The 19,477-nt window shown below is 35.6% G+C and overlaps 2 protein-coding genes across 5 annotated transcripts in view; both read left to right on the top strand.

The window, feature by feature from the left end:
* Positions 1-408: 408 nt before the first annotated feature.
* On the top strand, positions 409-6,856 carry LOC132855075 (N-acylethanolamine-hydrolyzing acid amidase-like). Of its 2 annotated transcripts, XM_060883804.1 has the most exons (11): positions 411-676; positions 1,324-1,488; positions 2,418-2,541; positions 2,820-2,910; positions 2,986-3,062; positions 3,214-3,386; positions 4,081-4,143; positions 4,245-4,311; positions 5,090-5,118; positions 5,507-5,573; positions 6,037-6,856. In XM_060883804.1, the coding sequence occupies exons 1-11, from the start codon at positions 507-509 to the stop codon at positions 6,079-6,081; spliced, it is 1,071 nt and encodes a 356-aa protein (XP_060739787.1). In that variant the 5' UTR covers positions 411-506; the 3' UTR covers positions 6,082-6,856. The 2 variants fall into 2 exon arrangements, 1 of the variants encoding a protein (XP_060739787.1); XR_009649286.1 differs by lacking the exon at positions 6,037-6,856 and having other exon boundaries at positions 409-676; positions 3,214-3,382; positions 5,507-5,547.
* Positions 6,857-7,149: 293 nt separating this feature from the next.
* ppef2a (protein phosphatase with EF-hand domain 2a) overlaps positions 7,150-19,477 on the top strand; it is a 13,375-nt gene continuing 1,047 nt past the window's right edge. The window contains exons 1-18 of one of the 3 annotated variants that reach the window (XM_060884237.1): positions 7,150-7,542; positions 8,719-8,778; positions 8,952-8,981; positions 9,706-9,833; positions 9,970-10,024; positions 11,248-11,423; positions 11,541-11,655; positions 11,753-11,799; positions 12,201-12,367; positions 12,475-12,511; positions 13,616-13,765; positions 14,517-14,855; positions 15,899-16,084; positions 16,540-16,682; positions 17,453-17,559; positions 18,513-18,676; positions 19,092-19,179; positions 19,327-19,477. The exon at positions 19,327-19,477 is cut by the window's right edge and continues 1,047 nt beyond it. In XM_060884237.1, the coding sequence (XP_060740220.1) occupies positions 8,727-8,778; positions 8,952-8,981; positions 9,706-9,833; positions 9,970-10,024; positions 11,248-11,423; positions 11,541-11,655; positions 11,753-11,799; positions 12,201-12,367; positions 12,475-12,511; positions 13,616-13,765; positions 14,517-14,855; positions 15,899-16,084; positions 16,540-16,682; positions 17,453-17,559; positions 18,513-18,676; positions 19,092-19,179; positions 19,327-19,477 (2,135 nt within the window). In that variant the 5' untranslated portion in view covers positions 7,150-7,542; positions 8,719-8,726. Of the gene's footprint in view, positions 7,543-8,718; positions 8,779-8,951; positions 8,982-9,705; positions 9,834-9,969; positions 10,025-11,247; positions 11,424-11,540; positions 11,656-11,752; positions 11,800-12,200; positions 12,368-12,474; positions 12,512-13,615; positions 13,766-14,516; positions 14,877-15,898; positions 16,085-16,539; positions 16,683-17,452; positions 17,560-18,512; positions 18,677-19,091; positions 19,180-19,326 lie in introns of all 3 variants that reach the window. The other 2 variants (XM_060884236.1, XM_060884238.1) reach the window with 2 other exon arrangements.

Here is a 19,477-nt window from a genome sequence, read left to right as displayed (position 1 = left end):
TTGTCTTTGTGTGCTGTACCGTTAAAATTTCCTTTCATTGATATTACGGTCTAACCTATATCTACTCCATCAAGGTAATGATCCTGATGCTGATCACAAAATGAGATCTATGAAGATACATGAGGTGTGCGAATGTTGGCATGTCCTACACAGAACTCTGAACCCCAATAAACACCTTTAGGATGTTGATTGCACGCCAAGCCTGAAAACAACTATGTTCCCTTAATATTGAAAATTATTATAACAGCAAAAGTGAGCTAAATCTGAACTGGGATGTTCACCACACATATATGGGTGTGATTGTCATATGTTCAAACAGTGTCATACTCCACGCCTCTATTTCCACACAGGATCTCGAAACCCCACCTTCTCTCTGACATAGTAGAGTGAGCTGGAACGTTTTGTGAATATGTAGATGTTAACACTAGAAGCAGGTTGCAGCCAGTAGCACCTAAAACCACTGTACAGCTCGGACTGAGAACAGGAAGCCATTTCGTCTTGTGATCATGCAGTCCTGCGTTTTGTGGCTGCTGTTTGCATTGACAGTTTGTGATGCGAATTTTCCCCCACCGGTGGTGAACATCAGTCTAGACGAGGTTCCGGAGGTGAGATGGTGGCCGCTGAAAAACCTCTATAGTAAAGATTTCTTACAGAAAGCAGCTGCTCAGGTCATCGAGTAAGTGACTTGCATACTCTGTTGTTGCTGTTGTTGTTGTTTTTTTTTTTGACCTCTATTAAAAAGTGTAGTCTGCAAGTTTTAACCCTTTGAGTCGTTTTTCTGTATCTGACGATCTTCAGTTTGCAAATAAAAAAACAATGAAACACCCCTAAAGCATCCACTTGATAGTCACATCTGGATTAACAAGTTAGGATCCCTTCAGTAGTATTTTTTATTCTCTTGCATGTGCCTGTATTTTTTTATTTCTGAGAGGTGTATAAAGACAGATAAATAATCTTAGTTAAAGCAAGCTCATAAGACACTACTTAAGACCCTTTTAAAACAATAGTTATCACTCTTTGTCAGTGGAAAGCTGGTAGTCTTTTATGTATTAAAACTTAAGAAAAACAAAAAAGTAACTTTTAATTTTGCAAATGAGGCTTTATCTAATTAAATATGAATACCTTTGTATTTTTTCTAAAATCAAAAATGTAGTTTTTGGATGATGTAACAGTTCAAATATTTATATCATTTATATGCATCGCTTCAGAGAAAGGTTTGTTATAATTACCAGTGTTCTACCTGTGGTGTCTTGACTTAAATAAGTGAATAGAAGATTTTAAATCAACCATTTTGTCTTATCTGTGAGGAACCTTTCTTCTTAGTTCTACCATTCCAGCATGGGTTCACCATGCTATCAAACCTGTGGTGAGAGCTCTGGAGAGGTTTACCCCTCAGCCCTACGCTGGTGAGATCAGGGGCATGGCAGATTTATATGGCTCTGACATCTCCGACATCCTCATGCTCAACTTTGCCTATGAAGTTTCTGCGTATGTAGATCTGTTCTATGTCACATTGTACACAATATTTTTCACATTGATTTGCTCTATAGTGGTATCACTCAAATAAGCCTTCAATGCTACATGGGATAGATATCATTTATTAGGTATATAAGAGTAATCAGGACAAATGCAAAATCTATAAAGCAGTTACTGACGATGATCAATAGGCTTGTTTCACAGGTTTATGAATTCCTTAATTCCCACCTTTCCCTTATTTTGTACATCCATGACAGTAGACATGGGAGTTGGATTTGAAAAGAATTAATATGTTTGTCATCTTCATTACCTGCTTTAGCCTGGTCTGAGTTATGGAACCTCTACTCAAATAATGGGCACATAGGAACAGGCCAGTTCATCACAGGACGCATGTGTTTGAACACAGTAGGAGTATTCTTCACCTGATATGTGGATGAAATAAGAAACTCCATCAACTAAAGCAGTGGGAATGAATGAATCGATTTAATAGCATATAGTTTAGATTCAAGATTTCATTTGTCACATACAGTACATGTTCTATATGCTGTATAACCTGCATTGAAATGAAAGCCCAGCCTGCTGCTTCTTAGACTTCCCCATAAAAAAGATTAAAATATGAAATTAAAACTAAGACTGAATATGAATAATAGGAAATAAATCAATTTGATGTACTGCTATGTTACATGTAGTAACAGTACAGAATTATGGAAAAGTGATATATCAAATGTGCAGAAGTGTTGGAGCCTTTATGGGTTCCTGAGGGCCTGAGAGAATAAGCTCTTAATGCGCATAATACAATGGATAATGAGACCACTGTAATGATATATAATATAACCACTTCAGATTTCCTATACATGATATATCAAAAGAGGTCAATTTTAATAATAGGGTTTTTCTTATGTTTCCAGAATTATTCTCGTGTTTTTGCTCATCTGTTATAGATTCTGCACTAGTATTGTGGCTCAAGGCACTGAGGGAAAAATCTATCATGGGCGAAACTTGGATTACCCACATGATGTTCTGAAGAATCTTACGATTGATGTTCAGTTCATCAAAAATGGAGAAGTAACATATGACTTTCATATCATATGACTTTCATATCATATGACTTACAGTACATATCAAACTTCCTATTTTGCATTAAATAATAGGCAATTAAGTGTCTTAAAAGTTGCCTTGCTTAAATATGTTTTGTATCTTTAACTGCAGTTATGAACTAATTCAGATCATATCCTGTGTACAGCACCACGTCCATGAGAGATGTGATCACTATCAGAATTCTTCACGTACATCAGAGAAAGTTATCCATAGTTAATGTTAATATATTGCTGTGGCTGTTCTAGGTGGCCTACAGAGGCACAACTTTTGCTGGTTATGTCGGGTTATGGACCGGGCAAAGTAAGAACAAGTTCACTGTGACTGGGAATCAGCGAGGTTAGTGCACTGACTGAAGTCTTTTTAGGTGTGGAAATTTGACCTCCAGTCAAATTACAACTTTTCTCCTCGCAGATAAAGGCCACTGGTGGGACAACATCATCTCAGCTGTCCTTTTAAAGAATTCTCCAGTTAGCTGGCTATTAAGAGAGGTAAAATACATTGTTTATAACTTGCAACTACTTTAAAGCCAATCAGATTTGTGTTCTTATTACTTGCATAATCACAAAACTAAATTGACCTGATTTTCCCTGTTTATAATCCATAGTCTGAATCAATTGTAGTTGTGTGTGTATATTTCAGACCCTTGAGGGTGCCTCAGACTTCCTGAATGCAGTCATACTGTTGTCTAAAACACCAATCATCACTGATGTGTACTACATTGTGGGTGGTGCTTATCCAGGAGAGGGTGTGGTCATCACTAGGGACAGGAATGGCCCTGCAGATATTTGGCCTTTGGATACGCTTAATGGCAAGTAAGCATCAACCGATCTTACTTTATTCTTTTTACCCTTTTTATCTTTTTATCTCCTTGCCTAAAGCCTAAACGAGGCTGCCTGTTTTTCTGTAGTGATATATTATACAACCAGCAAAGGTTTTAAATCCTCTGATTCAGCACAAACTCTTCATTCAAATGATGTTATTTAAACAATTTATTTATAGTTTTATAACAAAAAAATGTTTAATTCAAATAAAACAAAAATACTTTACTTTTTGAAATATTTGACTAAAAAAGAAAGCCTACAGAAGAGAATAATTAAGATAAACTAAATAGGTGACTTTGTTAAATGTTGCAGATAAGAATTAGTTTGATTTTTGACACTGTACTCTTTTTTCTCCTTCTCTAAGAAGTACCTTCAGTACACATGCATTATTGTATCATGTCATGCAATGTCATACACTGCTTCAGTTTGATTTGTATAAAACTATGTAACAGCTGTACAGAATGTACAGAGATAACAGTGGTGAGAAAAATGAGGAAGAGGAAGCAGACACAAAAAGGCCCCATCCTCTTCTGGGTCACATGTCATAGTGAGAAAAATCACAGTAGACAGTTTTGGAAGAGTAAAGTCAAAAGAGTAAAGTCAACAGTGTAAAGGTAAAAGAGTAAAGTCTGTTGAAAGGATGATTTCAACCTAACCAATTTTATCCTTGAACTCATTTTTGTAGCTGGTACAGAGTTCAGACAAACAATGATCACTGGCTGCCCCCACCCAGACGAGACACTAGATTGTGTGTATTTGCCTCATTCTATTAAAATTATTTAAATAATATTCTTCACATTTATTTCTGTCATCCTAATGTATCTACTTATGCTTTTCTTTCTGATTTAGAGAGGTGGCTATGAAAGTATTGAATGCTACAGGTGAAAATAACATGAATGTGAGCTCTCTTTATCAGGTAAACAGCTGAATCAGTAGTTTATAATAGACATCTATATATATATATATATATATATATATATATATATATATATATATATATATATATATATATTCCACATGTCAAATCTAATTTTACTCCTGTTTTTATCATTTTTATTCATTGCAATTCATACATTTACAGCTGCTTTGGAATAACCAGCAAGAACAATGTATGGATGTGTTAATATTTGTCACCGTTTATCCTTTTACACTGTGGAAACTAAATACACTTGGAGGATGCAGATGGCTGTTTTCTGTGTTCGTTCTGATCTCAGATCAGGGCAGTAGCTTTGCCAGTAGCATTAGCAAATGGATGGGGGGGGCACGGTGGCTTAGTGGTTAGCACGTTCACCTCACACCTCCAGGGTTGGGGGTTCAATTCCCGCCTCCGCCTTTTATGTGTGGAGTTTGCATGTTCTCCCCATGCCTCGGTGGTTTCCTCCGGGTACTCCGGTTTCCTCCCCCGGTCCAAAGACATGCATGGTAGGTTGATTGGCATCTCTGGAAAATTGTCCGTAGTGTGTGATTGCGTGAGTGAATGAGAGTGTGTGTGTGCCCTGCGATGGGTTGGCACTCCGTCCAGGGTGTATCCTGCCTTGATGCCCGATGACACCTGAGATAGGCACAGGCTCCCCGTGACCCGAAGTAGTTCGGATAAGCGGTAGAAAATGAGTGAGTGAGTGAGAGATCTTGGATGTTTATAGTGTTATATCCTTGATGTATGATTTAATTGCAGTTTTGGTCTCTTCCTTTAGGTTTTATCAGTGACTCCAGTGTGCAACAGGTGAGAACGGTGCTAGAATGTTTAAAAATGTTGGTCACACTGCCATTTATTGTTGAGCAAAGGTTTTGTATTTGTAATTTCACTTCCCCTATTAAGGTCAAACAGATTTGCCACAATTCTTTTTTTTGTCTTTAGAAAAGGAACTAATTTAAAACACAGTAATAAGGAACTAAACCTGACCACGTTAAGCAAGGCTTAACCTGTGAAATACATCACTGCGCTCTTTCACTCTCCATCCAAACTTATTTTAGTTTTATGCTAAATAATCACATTTATTTGTTAGTTCATCTCAATATTTTGATCTAGATTTTTAAATGATGCATTGGTAATTCACAAAAACTGTAGTAAATCAAACTGTTCTCTACTTTCGTTGTTGATATTGTGACAGCATAACAGTCTATACTACAGTGATGAATGCAGCTGCCCCAGAGGAGTACAGAACTGTGGTGAGAGAGGTATAAACACATGACACTGTTAAGCACCATACATACCCCATGTAGTTAATAAATAATAATTTAGTGCATGTTTTGCCTTCGGCCTTATTTCTGTGTACACCATAACACAAAATAGTTGGGCTGTAGTTTGTTTTCCAGAAAATCAGAATGAAAAGCTTGCTAGCTTGCTAGTGAATGTATAGCATACAGTAGTTGGAATTAGTGGATACTCATGTGCTGTCTTAAATGTCAGAAAGTGAAGAAAGACTCCAGTGGGTCAGTGATCATCAGTTCATTAGTTGTTGAGCAAGTATATGAACCAAAGGTCACCACAGTTTCTCCATAAGGTCTTACAGTGTGACTCACCTACATACTTGCTTTCAGTAGCTAGTGAGGTGATTATTCTTTAAATTACATTTACCCTAGTTTTGATTTAGCAATAATGATTCACCCTTTTTCTCTCAAATTCTCTCTCTATTCACAGACATGTGGTGAGTCCAATATGGCAAAGTTCAACGGTCTAAACTAAAACCCTCACCAAACCTACAGTATTTCATATTTCTAACATACAGCAGGACATTTTGAATAAGGCAATTTATATAAACAATGTTTACAATCCTACAGGAATGAACTGTATATGTAGCAGTGTTGATGTCCATTGTGCACTAGTGGATTTATAATTGTTGTAATGGTTTATGATTGGTGCTAATGTTAATTTATTTGTAAATTTCAAATTGTTATTAACAATAACTTTGTTATTATCTAACATTAAATGTGCACCTAACCAACAAGATCAATACATTTTAATATACTAATTTAGTTTTGTCTTGTTAAGTAGTGGCACATGTAATGTAATGTTGGAGTGTGTTCATGTAATAAGTCAGTCAGTGAGACTGGTTCAAGCACAATTTATGTTTTGTACAATGGTCATGAGCTTTGAATAGCAATTAAAAGAATGAAAAGCTGTGAGTACGAGTGATGGGAATGAGATTCCTACACAGGTTTAAAGGGCTTACTCGCTGTGATAAGGTGAGGAGCTCACCAGTCTGGGAAAGCCTTAGTGTCAGAAGCCATTTTATTAGCTTTGGGTGCTGTACAATGATGCCTCCTTATCAGGGACATCCCACTGCAAAAAGGTGTAAATTTAAACATAACATACTAGTTAGTAGATTGTGAATTAATGTGTGATTGGAGCCGGACCCAGCAACTTTAAGCAACATAACCCTGAGAACAGTGATGAAAAATACTTTTTTTTTCCTTCTATGTCTTGTTGAGAAGTGAACTAATAAAACAACTGGAATGTATATGTTTTATGTCATTTGTTTTTATGCCTGGTTAAGCCTTACAGATTAAGTTTAATCTATTGACCTGTAAATGAATCTATGTTTAGTAGTCACCTTAAATACCCCACAAATTACACTGTGACCTGCATCTATTGCTCTGTAAATAGCAAATACTGATTGTTGTGCATCAATGATGTATCAAACATATAGTGGTCATGAAGGCGGGGAAAAGATACTTTCAGTTTCATTTAGCAGAGGGGTTTTTGCAGCAGGAAACATATTCACAGAACAACATTGTGTTCATCTAGATAACATCGTAAGACTGTACTAGTGCCAAAGGCTGCCCTTTAACAGAATACCATCTTCTATATAAAGCTCAGTGTGTAGTCTTATCAAGCTATTAACCTAATCCTCTTGAGTCTTGTTTTCTTGGTTAAGCACACTGCTCTGGTTGTGAAAGAAGCAGAAGCCACAGTAGTATTGTAGTAGGATTTGCAGGAACAAGATCTTCATAGGATCTTGGGTCACTGATGAAGTAAATAAGTGTGCCATAGACAACCCTCATGTTTAAATCCCTCAGCTCGGCTTGTGTTGTATACACCTCAAGGATCTACTGACAACCACAACTTCTGCTTTGCATGGCATGTTTATGGAGTAATCATAATCCTTTAGTTTTTTTTTACTTGATGAGAAAACATAACCATCAGGTGAGTTATTCGAATGGATGCTTTAAATTATTTCATAGAATACACTCACTATTGTTCATTTCACAGGAAAGCCGTGTACTGCTGAGAAGAATAAATGACAGAAATATATATACATTACATAAAAAAACAGATATATGAATAAGATATTTGAATAAAATATGCAAAGTTTGTCGTATCATATTTGTATCTTCATTGTCTTGTAGCTGTGTTGCTATAGGGTACAGTTTACCAACTTTATTTAAGATCACATTTCATCATAAATTATTGTGTCTGGAAAACTATGCTAGCTTACAACACACCAGGGGAAACTGGAAGCCATTGCTAAAATACATATAACTGGACCAATCTTAGATGGCCTTTGTGTTTATCTGTAAAAGTTAAATCTCAGCAACTCTTTATTATATTAGCTTTTGACAATAAGTCTATTGACTATTCTTAGCATGGGGATGGTGTGGCTTAGTCATTAGCACATTTGCCTTTCATCTATGTGGATTGCATATGTTTCGTTTTCATTTTCTCCCAGTCCTTTTTACTGGTTTCCTCTGTATACTCCGGTTTCCTCCCCCAGTCCAAAGACATACGTTGTAGGCTGATTGGCATCTCTAAATTGTCTGTAGTGTGTGGATATGATTGTGGGTGCTTATTGTGCCGTGTGATCAGGGTGTCCCCCACCTTTTACCCCAAGTTCCCTGGGATAGACTCCACTTCCTGTGTAAGATAAGTGGTACATAAAATAGATGGACTATTCACAGTCATGAACACTTTTCAAAGTGTACGTGGCCCTTGGGAAATACTGATGTCTCATCAGCTTTTTAATTTTGAACTATAAAATAATTATTATACTTTAAATAGAAATAAATAGAAATTGTGGTTTGTGCTCTGACTTATATTTGTTATACATTTTTACTTATTAATTATATGCCACATTGCTCAAGAAAAGCACCCAGTGAGTTCTCTAGCTGCTTCTATTGAGAGTGGTGACAAATCTCACTGCATCTAATTTTCCCTGCGTTGGAGTGGTGTGTGATACTATATGAAGGATTAAGGACAATCAGGCTGGTCAGAGCATGAACTAAGCTTAATCTGTCACTTCTATTTACTGCAACTAACAGCATGACATTTTACTCCACTGTAAACACCACTGTGAATCACACACTGACTTCCTTTCCTCCTTAGGAGACACCATGGGCTGCGGGGTCACCAAAGGAGGTCAATTCCATAAAACACACGACAAAGGTAATCTCAGTGCTTCTATGTAATACTGAGGAAAGAAAGAAGATGGTAAAAGCATTTACTATTTCTATTTCTACACAGGAGTATTAATTAAAATTTGTGCATTGCATATTGTTCTATGGTTAATTATTTCATATGATAACAGATTTGCTTCCATTTGGTTTTCTTTTCTATAGATGGTAATGTCATCTTTGTTAGGATCTCAGGTAGCACTTCTTGTCCTTACAATATGATGTACTCCAAATATAACTGATGATTTTCTAATGTTAAATACATTAAAATATAACAGTATGATGATGATGATGATGATGATGATGATGATGATGATCAACCAACCAATTAATCAACTAATTAATAAATAGATTCATTGATTAGCTGGTTCATTAATTGATTCATTTTTAAACTATGCACAGCTTAACTGTGAACTACAGTATTTGGCTTTTTAGTAGTTAATGTGTGTCTGAAATAATTATATACACTAATTACTTGCCTACGTATTTATGCTCTCAAATGTAGCTGCCATAAGTAAGTAACTCACAGGTTTTTTTGTATTAATATCCCATTTATTTTATAAATTGTACTGTTTATCTAATAGTTTTAGCTAATCTAAAGTGTAACAACATTACAGAAAATAGGACATGGACCATTGTAGCATTGACTAACACTGTGTGCTCATCCAGCATGTTGTGTTTGTGAGTCAGATTGCAGGGCACAGGGTTGTAGTCTAGTGGCATCTGTATAGTTGCATCCCGAGAAGACATAGATGCTCTAACATTAAGGAGACTAAATCTAATATAATACGAATATAAAACTAATAATATTAGTTTTAACATTTTCTTGTAAATAACATAACTAATTATGAATATAGTCAGTGCAAAATGATTGCTTTTGAAAAACATTTGCTGAATCTTCTGTTCCATTACTGTGAAGCTATAAGGGCTGCAGTTTTGATCCAGCGCTGGTATCGTCAGTATGTGAGCCGCATGGAGATGAGGCGCAGATACACCTGGAACATCTTCCAGTCCATAGAGTACACTGGGCTACAAGACCAAATAAAAGTAAAATCTAACACACACATGTAGTAGAAATGATGCACCAGGTCAATGTTTATAATCATACATTTATTTGAAGCTTTAAAACTGTTTATGAAGATTAGTCATTTTTTGTTGTAATATTTGTTTCCTCTTTACGTAGCTGTATAATTTTCTTGGTTACCTTATGGACAACTTCACACCCTCTAGCAATGAAAGTAAGCTTAATTCTATATTGCGTGTGTTTGTGTGTGGCATAGAGGGTAGCATTGCCATGTCCGGCTCAGGGTCCTCAGTTTAATCCTGATCTTGGGTTACTGTCTTTGTGTAAATCTCCCTTTTGTTCACGTGGGTCCTTGAACCTGCCAAAAAAATGAAGGTGGACTGGCTGCTCTAAATTTCTTCTCAGTTTGAATAAGTGTGTGAATGTGTGTCCATTGTGCCCTGGATCATGCCCTGATCATTCCTCCTTCATGCCCAGTGTTCATAAGTGTTCATAGGCCATAGTGTGTATATAACAATTTAATATTTTTGATTTAATAAATAAGAATATATATATATATATATATATATATATATATATATATATATATATATATATATATATATATATATATATATATATATATATATAAATGCTGTAAACAAAGAATGCTTTCAGAAATATAAATAATGGGTGTTTATTTCTGTCAATTTACAAAATGCAAAATGAGCAAACAAAAGAAAAATCTAAAAAAATCTAAAAAAAAAAAAAAAAATCTGGCCCCCACAGAGCCCTGATCTCAACATCTTCGAGTGTGTCTGGGATTACATGAAGAGACAGAAGGATGTGAGAAAGCCTACATCCACAGAAGATCTGTGGTTAGTTCTCCAAGATGTTTGCCGAGTTCCTTCAAAAACTGTGTGCAAATGTACCTAGAAGAATTGCTGCTGTTTTGAAGGCAAAGGGTGGTCACACCAAACATTGATTTGATTTAGATTTCCCTTTTGTTCATTCACTGCATTTTGTTCATTTATGAAAATAAATGTTTAACACTTCCATTTTTGAAAGCATTCTTTGTTTACAGCATTTTTTCACAGCTGCCTAAAACTTTTGCACAGTACTATATATATATATTCCATCTGACAGCTTTTGTTTCTCCCTCTGAGAGAACCAGGTTTGTCACTTAAATGAGTTACAAATAAAGCCCCTTTAAAGAGATAAAACTGTTAACAATCTCAGCTTCCTTTCTGTAATGACTGGACTAAATAATTTTACAAGATATTTTGTCTGTTCCTTTATTATCACATACATGAAACCTTGTTCTTTATATATAGCCATGTAAAATCCTATAGAAATTATCCAATGTTAAGTGTTAAGATATTAAGAATGTCAAACATGATAATATGTCATAAACATATTCTCTATTTGTGGGTTAATAACATATGTTCCACAATGTAGGAAAATTGATCTCCCACATCTTCAGAGATAATGAAATATGTCGGGATGCAGAGTGGGAGAGATATTTCAGTTACTCCCATATCGACGTTCCAGAAATCTATTCAGGCCCAAGGCTAACCTTCCCTCTGGATGCAAATCAAGCTGCTGATCTTGTTGAGGCTTTTAAAAACAAACAAGTAGGTGAAACACACCTCAATGCTGGATGTGCAACTATGTACTGAAAAACAGAATATGTTAAGTTTAATTAAATGTGGATAAATATATATATATGTGTGTGTGTTTTTGCAAAGTAGCAGCTCCACTCTCGTTATGTTCTCCAACTCCTCCTTGAAACCTGGAAGCTGCTCAAAGGTTTGCCAAATATCAACCGAATCTCTACCTGCCACAGCAAAGAAATCACAATATGTGGTGAGAAAACCTGCAGCTTTGTTCTTTCCTAAATACAACCTTTTGATATCATGTGGTCAACAGTTTTCTCATAACTAAATATCTATTTTTAACTCAGGGGACTTGCACGGACAGTTGGAGGATTTACTTCTAATATTTTACAAAGTAAGTACAGATTTTACAGTGTAGTGTTTATGTTTTTATATGCTTTTTATAGTTGTAGTTTTATTTGCTAATTAATTTTTTGTTTTTTGTTTACAATGACATTTATTGTTGCTCATTTGAATGCTATATTCAGTGAAGCAGAAACTCTGTAAACATTATGTATACTACATGGTATTTCTTAACTATTTTCAAATGTAAAAAAAATAATAACACACTTGATAATAAATGACATCCCCCCCCCCTCCCCCCCCCCCCAATTTAATTATCTAACTGTGCTGGAAATGGATATTTATATTATAATGCATTTGAATAATGTTTTTATAGGACATGCCATATAGATGTGGTGTATATATAATTACAAAAACATGAATTCGAACCTACATATTGTATCTCATATGTAGAATGGCATGCCATCGCTGGAGAAGCCTTATGTCTTCAATGGAGACTTTGTGGACAGAGGCAAGGACTCAATTGAGATTTTGCTTATTTTATTCGTTTTCTTGTTGGTCTATCCTGGAGAGGTTTACCTCAATCGAGGAAATCATGAGGATCACATCATTAACTTGAGGTATTTCATTCAAAATAATGACCACTAATATATTAATATGTTAAATATGTTTTTTTTACTGTGGTATAGACAATTGGTGCAGCATTCTCAATTTGTTGTTTTTAAAGGTACGGGTTCACCAAGGAAGTGTTGGGCAAATACAAGGTAAATGTTTCCAAATAAAATGTCTAGAACTTTTATTTTGGGACTCTGATGTTAGATCCTAAGGAGATCCCAATGCACTTGAACAAAAAAGCTCAAAAAAACTGGCAGCAGCTCTCTCTAGTGGTGATAAGTACAGTCAGCAAAAAAGGATTTCTTTTTTCAAACGTGGTGATATTAAGTACTTTTTTCTTTCAAATGAGTTTCTTTAAATGATTTAACATACTTTAAAAACAGGGCACTTCCATTCTGGGGTGCCTTTTATAAATTGTCATTTTTAAAATAATTTAAGTCAATATTTCTTATAGAAAATTTGATTTCATTTTCATTTACTGTATACCAAAAAAACCCCCACTTTATTATAGTTTTTATTATAGTCTGTAATCTTTTACTTCATAACATTTTTAAGATGAGATAAGATAAGATATACCTTTATTCGTCCCACAATGGGGAAATTTCTCTGTTACAGCAGCAAAGAAAAAGAAATGCAAATATATAAAAGAATATAGAGATATAATATAATATACAATATATACACAGCACAATATATAAATACAGAGAAGAAAAAAAACAAACAAGACGAAAATGTATTTTTATTAATGGCTAGATAAATAGAAGACATGATTTCTTACTCCAGTTTATTTTAGTTTTATTTGTTTAGCACTTAACAATGTCACAATGCAGCTGTTCAGAAATATCCAAATTCACTATAATGATCAATTTTAATTTATAAACATATGCCCTCTGGCAACATATGCCCTCAAAAAGGAACTCATCCTCAATTGGGTGATGGACGACATCCAGGGTGACGGATACAAGTCTCTGATTAGATACTGACATGACGGGCAGATTACCACAGAGTGAATCACAGCTTGAATGAATGAAAATAATCAAATACCTTAATAGAAAAAAAAAGATTTCTTCAACATTATTAATAATGATTATTTACACATAATTGTTTTCTTACTGTACAGTTTTCTGCACCTGATTTGACATTGTCACTGGTCCTGGGATAACCAGGAGAAACAGTCATGAAACACACAATATTTGAAGCCTATTGAAGCCCTGTATTATTCACTCATGAACACTATTTCTCTTGTGTACCAGATGCACGGTAAACAAATTCTAAAGCTGCTGCAGAAAATATTCAGCTGGTTGCCCCTGGCAACAGTGATTGACCAGAAGGTGCTGATCGTCCATGGTGGGATCTCAGACAGCACAGATCTGGCACTGGTGGCCCGAATGGACAGACATAAAGTGAGTCCAAGAAACACTAAGAACAAACCGATCAGCACCAGAGCACTCGAGGGAAACTAACACTTAAAAAGATATCATGACTGTAGACTGAAAGAAGGCATTGGGTTAATATCAGTTAAATAACCAGGTCTGAATTCATGTGCAGTAATTTGTCTTACACCCTTGGAGATCCTCACAGAAAAATAGCACCAACAATTCCACTGTGCTGTAATGTGGTAATAATAAAGGCTTCTTCTTCTCCTATTCATAATGTTTTACATTTTATTTGAGGATGAAAATTAGCCACCGATTGGTTTTTCCTACTTTTTTTGCTCATGATTAATTCATTTCAATGTTACATCCATGCACTATCACACAAATAAATCCATTTTCCCACATATGATTCTATTATTTTCATGTATTTATATTCACCACACTTTTCACATGAATTTTCACATGTAATGGTTTACAAATCATTCATTTACATCTGTTTGTTTCACAGGCTTTATTTATTTTGAAATACTATATGATTTTATCCAAATTATTCATTTCCTTTTTCATGTGAATTTTAACAAGATTATTCATGCATTTTTACATCACTTGTAAATTAATTAAGTTCACATGGCCAGTGGTTTGACTGAAACTTTTTACTAAACCTTTAATAGAACAATGCATAGATAGATACAATTTGATAGATACAAATTTGGTAATTATTTTAAGCATTCTTGTGTATTTATAATAGCAAATACTATTTTTTTTTCTTTTTCTCCAGTATGTATCTGCCTTGAGGCCTCCGAAGCAGAAGAGCACAGTATCTGTGCGTTCTTCAGTGGACTCAAAAATGGAAGATGAATCTCTGAACTCTAAGCACAGTATTCTGAGCAGGACAGCCTCTTTCACCAATTACAGGCCCTTACCCTCCCGGGAAACTTTCCAGTGCCGTTCTTTGCAGGATTTCTCAACTACAGTGGCTAGGACCATGGAGGAAGAACTCAAGACTCAACAAAGGCAGACCAGCATAGCCCAGCCTGGGAGCAGCCTGACCTATAAACACTGTAGCATATCCACATCATCAGAATCAGCCAGAGAATCCAACAACACCCGAGACAAGGTCAACAATGAGTGGAAAGAGGTGGATTACTCTATATTAGCATAAAAGTATGTGGACACCTGACTACTGAACACCCCATTCCCAATCCATGGTCATTAATATGAGCTGTTCCAACTTTGCTTCTTTAGCTTCCTCAACTCTGCAGGTAAAGCTCTTTGTTTTGGGGGTTGGACCAATTAAGCTAAAATAGCACCAGAGGTTGCATACTGCTGATGTCTAGCAAGACTCCTGCCATACAATCTACATTCCATTTCAGCTCAAAGGTGTTCACTGGGGTTTAGGTCATTGCTCTGGTCAAGTCATGTACAAGGTTCTTCTACATGAGCTTTCAAAAAAGTCTTTACAGGGCTCACATTGTGCATGGGGCATTATTATGCTCGAACAGGTCTGAGCCTCTTAGGTTCCACCTAAAGGAATGCCTAGGCGATTATGTTTTTCCTACTTTTGGAAAGAATCACATATGGGTGTGAAGGTTAGGTGTCCACATACAGTAGATTTGGACATATAGTGTAGGTTACTTCATAACACGTGTGTTTAAAATTTCCACAGAAACCACTCTCCATTTTTTATACACCTTTCAGCAAAAATAGTCTATTAAAGAATTTGGATATATTCTTGTTTTAATTAGGTATATCAAGCATGATGTTATTCTGGCTGGATTCTAGAATCATCAGTGTGGAGTTAATGTGTTCAGATTGTGTTTACACATGTTTTTTTAATGTAGGCTTTGAGTGAGACTTACTGTACATGTGTAATGGAAAGGCTTGTAAACAAGTTTAGATCTTATCAGGCCTTTACCAGTTTGTTTGCATCAATAGAAACTTTTCAGATCCTTCAATAGTGTCACACAAGGTTCATCACTCACTTTATTTTTCTGTGCTCATAAAAACCCTGTAACATGGAAAACTTTGCAAGTTTAGTCTCCTTTTTTTTAGGAGTAAAAGAGAAGTATTTTTATTTTAGTATTTATTCTATATTATTATTATTATTATTATTATTATTATTATTATTATTATTATTATTATTATTATTATTATTATCAGATCCTGGACTTGCTGTGGAGTGACCCCATGACAGAAGATGGCTGCATCCCAAATGAAGTTCGGGGTGGAGGCTGTTACTGGGGCCCCAGTGTGACTGAGGATTTTTTAAACAAACACAACCTGCAGCTCATCATCCGCTCCCATGAATGCAAGCAAGATGGATATGAGTTCTGCCACAACCGCAAGGTGAGAGCTCAGATACCAGCAGGAATGCACTGATAAAAAAACAGCATCTAATTTATTGAATAGATGGAAAGATTCCAATGGCTAATGCTGTTTTAGGCTCATTGTGAAGTTTAGGTTCACTCATTTCTAATTTAATTGTTAGGCGCCATATGGAACCCTTTAGAATTACTAAAATTGTCAATCACTCTATGCAGGGTAAGGGGATTTAACCTTTTAACCCTATAAAAAAGATAATAATAAAATGTCCAGATTATACAGAACATCGGTGTTATCTTAAAGACTAAGCTGCACATAGTGACATCATTTCAACACATATAGTAGCCTAGTGTTTATAGCATAAATATATGGAAATATTATATAATTGATTTGAATATATTTGATATAATCTGTTGAATTTGACATACAGGATACACTTTGATATTGTAAAGAATGATATGACAAATTTGTGTCTGCAGGTCCTTACGATCTTTTCAGCCTCTAACTACTATGAAGTGGGCAGTAACAGGGGAGCACTGGTCAGGTTAGGTCCTGATCTAGTGCCTTATTTTATTCAGTACCAGACCAACAGTAAGACCCGGGAGATGAGCTTTGGACAAAGGTAATTAAAGCTGCTTTTTCACTTTCTGTTTACACCAGTGTAACACATCAGTGTAATACACCAGTGTAACACAACAGTATAATACACCAGTGTAACACAACAGTATAATACACCAGTATAACACAGCAGTATAATACACCAGTGTAACACATCAGTGTAATACACCAGTGTAACACAACAGTATAATACACCAGTGTAACACAACAGTATAATACACCAGTATAACACAGCAGTATAATACACCAGTATAACACAGCAGTATAATACACCAGTATAACAGAATAGTATAATACACCAGTATAACACAGCAGTATAATACACCAGTATAACACAGCATTATAATACACCAGTATAACACAGCAGTATAATACACCAGTATAACACACCAGTATAACACACCAGTATAACACACCAGTATAACACACCAGTATAATACACCAGTATAACACAGCAGTATAATACACCAGTATAACACAGCATTATAATAAACCAGTATAACACAGCAGTATAATACACCAGTATAGCACCACAGTATAATACAGATTTTTTAAATCACTGTTTTTAGAGTTTGTGTTTTAGGAATTGGGAAGTGTAAAAAAGTAAGTGACCAAAAACAGGAGATTTCAGGTATATTTTCTAAAATATGGAAATATACAGTCAAATATTGTTGAGCTTTACCACGTCTGCACTTTTTTATAGTTGTCATTGTCTGCCATTGCATTCTCTGAACAGTTCTTTTCTTTTCTTTTCTTTTCTTTTTTTTTGTTTAGTATCAGACGAACAGAGCACTCTGCACTTAAAGTCCTGAGAGAGCAACTGTTTACACACAAGTCAGATCTCATCAGTGCCTTTCAGGAATATGATAAGAAGAAAACAGGTGCAGTACTTCTTACAAACTCCCAGACTCATTGTGAATGATGCATTTTATCCATTAAATTCTATGTACAGTATATGGAGCAGATGCACTGAGTTATAACAGAGATTTGGCTCAGCTTGTTAGCAATTTACAAGATAAAATGCACAGTGGTTTTGCCAGTAAATGAAATTTGAAGCTTTGGATTCTGATCTGTGTATGCAGCATGTACACATAAGGGTGTGAGAGAGGTGGACAGACTAAAGCTCTGCTGCATCAGTCTATTTTGACTAGAGATGACATGAGGAATAAAACTGAATGTGGCACTTGCATCTACAGTCTTTTCCTAAGACCCACATTAAAGCAGGTTATCCAGAGTCAGATTCCTTTAGATTTATGCAACACTGATATTATTAGAGATTATTACTTCTTAGTCCAATTCTAGCTCCTCTAAGTCATCTGATATTCATTTAAAGAACTCCAGTTGTATTTTTGTCTTTTTTTTGTGGAAAACTCTAAACTCTCCTGCTTATACTTATGTGCTTGAACAAAATGCACCTGCTTTAAACAGGCCATTAACTGGAAACTGTTTTTGCCTACATTAACACATTCATGATATAAAACTGGGGGGAAAGGAAATTGTTTGAGTGAAAGAAATTATTTGAGTGTTATTTAATTAACTCTTAAGAAATATTAATCTGTGCCATTCACCTTGCCAAATTTCAAAAGTAAATTCCATCCTTAAATTGAATTCACATTAACATGGAAATATATCAAATGTTGAGCTTCACCACGTGCGCGCTCTAGGTGGCGATGTTATAGAACTTGTTGTTCTTTAAGTGGAATTTCATGAAATATTTATCTGTGCCATTCGCCTTGACTGGATTCATTCATCCATATCAGACAGTGTCAAACCCTGCAAACTACAAAATTATAATTACAACAAGCTTTTCCTCTTGCTGTTGGTCCACTCTCAGGTCTCATCTCTCTGAATGACTGGAGCAGTGTCGTAGGACAAGTGCTACACCTAGAATTGCCCTGGAGAATGCTGCGCTCTCAGCTCCTCACCAACACCACCAACGACATGCTGGACTACCACAACTGGTTTCGTAACCTCGCTGTAAAGGAAACCAACTGTGAGGTGAAACAGGACATATTATAAAGTTGAGGGAAAGCAAAGCAAGTTTTCATTTATAATCTCATTTATTATATTTTCATTCAGTATGTCACCAGATAAGGGTGGATTCCTATTGAGTCTGGTTCCACTTATGCTTTCTTCCTCATATCATCTCAGGGTGTTTTGTTCTTGCCACCATCACCTCTGGCCTGGGATAAGGGATAATACTTATATTCTGAAATCATAGTTCTGATTTGTAAACTATATAGCTGCATTTTTACAATGCCAATTGTTAAAATGAATAAAATTGAATTGACTTTTATTATTGAATATTAGTATTTTATTTTAAACTAGATATGCATAGGTCTTTTAGCGGAAATAAACAGATGATGTCAAAGGATTTGTATTGTGTTTAATGGTCTGTTTCTTGTGTGTACAGTACATTGAGCAGACATTGCTGGAGACTCTTTACAGGCACCGCTCCACTCTGGAGACCATCTTCAGAATAGTGGACACAGACAACTCAGGTATGAAAGCACATTCTAGTCTCCCTGCTCTAAGCTCACTATATCTCCCTAGTCATGCTCTAGCCCATCATTCTTTGCAAGCTTTAACTCAAACCAGATCAGGTAGGTTGCATTCATGGCTGATCTTCATGTTATATTTTTATCCAGGCCTCATCTCTTTCGAAGACTTCTGTCAGACATGGAAGCTGTTAAGTGCCTATTTGAAAATGGAGATTTCCACTGAAGCCATTAATGACCTAGTGGTCCGCATAGACATGAACAAAGATGGCTACATAGACATTGATGAATTCATGGAGTC

This window comes from Tachysurus vachellii, chromosome 12, assembly GCF_030014155.1.
Source record: "Tachysurus vachellii isolate PV-2020 chromosome 12, HZAU_Pvac_v1, whole genome shotgun sequence".
Lineage (NCBI taxonomy): Eukaryota > Metazoa > Chordata > Actinopteri > Siluriformes > Bagridae > Tachysurus > Tachysurus vachellii.
This window is presented reverse-complemented; position numbering and strand designations above follow the sequence as displayed.

Coding starts and splice junctions, on each gene's coding strand:
- LOC132855075 (XM_060883804.1), top strand. CDS start 507: ATGCAGTCCTGCGTTTTGTGGCTGCTGTTTGCATTGACAGTTTGTGAT. Junction 1,489..2,417: donor TTTGCCTATGAAGTTTCTGC/GTATGTAGATCT, acceptor CATCTGTTATAG/ATTCTGCACTAGTATTGTGG. Junction 2,911..2,985: donor TGTGACTGGGAATCAGCGAG/GTTAGTGCACTG, acceptor TTCTCCTCGCAG/ATAAAGGCCACTGGTGGGAC.